Genomic DNA, 3525 nt, shown 5'->3' on the forward strand with positions numbered 1-3525 from the left:
GGTTAGGGGACGCCCGTGGCCCTGCTCTCCGGCCTCTGAGCCGGCTGGGCTCCCAGGAGCACCTGGACACTGTGCCAGGCCGTCTGGAGCCCCGAGATCGGGGAAGCACCCTGCCACGGAGGCAGCCACCCCGGGACTACCCTGGTGCCATGGCTGGCCGCTTTGGGTCACGGGATGCACTGGACTTAGGGGCGCCCCGAGAGTGGTTGAGCACGCTGCCTGCACCCCGCCGCACCCGGGACCTTGACCCGCAGCCTCCACCTCTACCCCTGTCTCCTCAGCGGCAACTCTCAAGGGACCCCCTCTTGCCATCCCGGCCCCTAGACTCTCTGTCTCGGGGCTCGAACTCTCGGGAGCAGCTGGAGCAGGTGCCTAGCCGGCACCCTTCACGGGAAGCCCTGGGACCCCCACCACAGCTGCTCAGAGCGAGGGAGGACCCAGCCAGTGGCCCTGGCCATGGCCCCTCCACGGAGCAGCTGGACATTCTCTCATCTATCCTCGCTTCCTTCAACTCCTCGGCCCTCTCCTCTGTGCAGTCCTCCAGCACGCCCTCGGGCCCTCACACCACTGCCACGCCTTCCGCCACAGCCTCTGCACTGGGGCCCTCCACGCCGCGCTCGGCCACGTCCCACAGCATCTCAGAGCTGTCGCCGGACTCGGAGTAAGCACAGTCCTGCCCCTGCCCCGAGGTCTGCCACAGAGTAGGTGGGGCTTGGCAGACAGGTGTGGGTGTAGGGTGGGGACAGATCTGGCCGGGAATGGGGTATGACTAGCAGGGATTGGGGCCAGCCATCCTTCCCCACACCTCCCAGCCTGAGCAGGAAAGCAAGGTGGGACGGAGGGAGCAGGCCTAGAGGCGGGAGGTAGCCCGGGGCCTGCAAGGGGCAGGGAGAGCCAAGGGGCTTTGCTCAGGGGGTCGTATGGGAAAGGGAAGCGTGACAGTGGTGCCAGGATAGGCCAGGCTGAAGAGCTAACCCTGTCCAAAGATAAATCATTCATTCATTCATCCACTTATTCTATCAAAATAACTTCCTCCTGGGGTCAGCAGGGGCCGTGGTGGCTAAGGCACTGGACTCCCACATGACTGACCACAGTTCAAGTCCCAGACCTGGTGGCTTGAAAATCATGCCGGGCACATGCGTGTGCAAGCATGTGTGCCCAAAACCCCGAGAGGGGAGTGGAACAGAAGGGATTGTGGCATGGCCATCCCACTTTGGGGCCATTTCTCATTTTCCCACTCTGGCTAGCACACATGTCCTATGGCAGAAATCTAAAAATAAACTTTGGGACCAGCAGAGGGCGTAATGGTTACGTCGCTGGACTCCCACGTAGTCGACTGCAGTTTAAGTCCTACCCCCTGCGGCTTAAAGCTCATGCTACTCATGCAGATGCTGGGCATGTGTGTGTGGGTGCCCCAAATCTTGCGAGGACAATGAAGGATGGGGATTTGGGCGTGGCCACTCCCCCTGAGGGTGATTTCTTACTTGCTGTCTCTCTGTCTCTCTCTGTCTGGTGAGCACACACACCCTGTAGCAAAAATCTCTCCGAAAAAAAAAAAAAAATTAAGTTCCTCCTGTCATTGGGCACCTGGGGTAGGCTCCAGGGTTGGACTGGGATCTGGACATCTCAGGCCTGCACAGAAGGCATCTCGGGACAAGGGAGGGCAGCATGTCGGAAGTAGCTGCATGGACAGGAGCCCAAGAGGAAGGGGCAGGAGTGGGAAGGAGGAGTGATCAGGTCTTCTAGGCAGGGAGGAAGTGGCTGGGTCAGGCTCTGCAGGGTTTGTAGGGTGAGAGGTGGTTTCTGGGGGAGGAGCCCCTGGGGGGGCCAGGGTCAATAGCATTGGGAGAGGTGAGAGGTGGAGGGAGGGGCTGATGAGAGTAAGCCGACCAACCTGGGTCCCCTCTGAGTTGCAGTTCTGTCTCTCCTTGCTAGCTGTGTAGACAGGCAGGTTCTGAGCCCTGAGCTTCCGTTTTTCATCTGTAAAAGGGATCTGTAGCGGGACCAGCAGTTAGCATAATGGCTGTTGCTGGACTCCCACGTAGTCGACCGCAGTTTGAGTCCCGGACCCGGTGGCTTAAATTCATGCCGCTGCGTGTGCATGCGTGCTCAAGATCCTGAGAAGAGAATGGAGGAGAAGGGATTGTGGCGTGGCCATCCCCCCCAGAGGGTGATTTCTCACTTTCAGTCTCTCTGTCTCTCTCTGTCTCTCTGGTGAGCGCACGCGCCCTATAGCAAAAACCTCTCTTAAAAAAAAAAAAAAAAAAGGATCCGTAGCAACAAACCCTCTCTGAGATGTGGTTTGTGAGATGCTACCAATGAAGTATGCAACACGGCCCCTGTACGTAGTAGGTCTGCTTAGAGGCGAGACTCGGGCAGCCAAAGGGCCTTGCTGTGAGCCGGGATCCAGGATGGCTGGAGGGCTCTGAGGACCCCTGAGCTGGCATGAGGGGCTGCGGGCCGAGAGCGAGGGTAATGGCGTCATAGGCCGCGAGAGCTGATCTGCGAAGTGTGAAGTCCTGGGTTCTTTAGGGCAGGTCCCCAGACATAAAACGAAAAACCACAAACGCTTGTAGGAAAGGGAAGTTGTAATGGGAAAGTGAGGATTTTTAATAGAAGGGCACACAGGTGGGCAGCTGCCAGAGGACAACTGCACTGGGCGTGGGGTTGGGGGACTTTCACTCCAAGAGTCCATGCTATCTAGCGGGGAAGGTCTGTCATAGTACCCGGCTTTTCCTTTGAATTCGCAGACGTGTGCAGCTCTCTCGCAGGTGAAGAACTCGAGGGGTTTGATCACCTACCTGCGCACGCCCAGTGCGAGCCTCGATGATAGGGGCACCCTTATTTGGACGAACTGCCCGATTAGCTTATTGCCCTGGTGGGACTTGGGGTGTTGACCAGAGCATCTTGGGTCCTTTTGGGTTTATGAGGGAGACAAGAGGGAAACGTCCCTGTGCGCCTTTCTCAGACCCTAAAGCAGGAAAATGAGATCTGCCTCGCCTTCCTGGCGCCAGGAGCTGGGTGGGAGGAAGGAGTCCCTGCAGAAGGGCTGGGTGGGACTCCTCATAAGTTGTGACTGGCGTGACAGAGTCCTGCTATTGTCTGAGGAGAGCCTATCATACTGGAGGGGAGGGGAGTGGACAGGGCAGGGCCTCAGAGGGAGGGGGGGAGTAGACAGGGCAGGGCCTCAGAGGGAGGGGGGAATGGAAGGGCAGGGTCTTGGGCAGGGGAGTGGACCGGGCAGGGCCTTGGGCAGGGGAGTGGACAGGGCAGGGCCTTAGAGGAAGGGGGGAGTGGACAGGGAAGGGCCTCAGAGGGAGCCCAGAGAGCCTGGCTTGAGTCCTGTCAGCATGACCTTGGCTTTCTGCCTTCCTCCCTGCAGGGTTCCCAGAAGCGAAGGTCACTCCTGAGGGCCCAGGGGTGTGGATGGGCACAGCAGTGGGCGACATGCAGGATTCGAGCAAACAGAAGAGGCTCCAGGAGCGTGGAGGGGCTGATCCCGAGGCAGCCCCCCCCCCCCGGCCC

General features: G+C 59.3%; 1 protein-coding gene across 1 annotated transcript in view; it reads left to right on the top strand.

Annotated features, from left to right (window-relative positions):
• The window catches only part of CELSR3 (cadherin EGF LAG seven-pass G-type receptor 3), a gene marked incomplete at its 5' end in the record, with an annotated part of 26768 nt that extends 23257 nt beyond the window's left edge, over positions 1-3511 (top strand). Inside the window, 2 exon segments of the mRNA XM_027769287.1 lie at positions 1-661; positions 3383-3511. The exon segment at positions 1-661 is cut by the window's left edge and continues 288 nt beyond it. Coding sequence (XP_027625088.1) covers positions 1-661; positions 3383-3410 — 689 coding nt within the window.
• Positions 3512-3525: the final 14 nt, after the last annotated feature.

Source organism: Tupaia chinensis, unplaced genomic scaffold (assembly GCF_000334495.1).
Source record: "Tupaia chinensis unplaced genomic scaffold, TupChi_1.0 Scaffold149184_1, whole genome shotgun sequence".
Taxonomy (NCBI): Eukaryota; Metazoa; Chordata; class Mammalia; order Scandentia; family Tupaiidae; genus Tupaia; species Tupaia belangeri.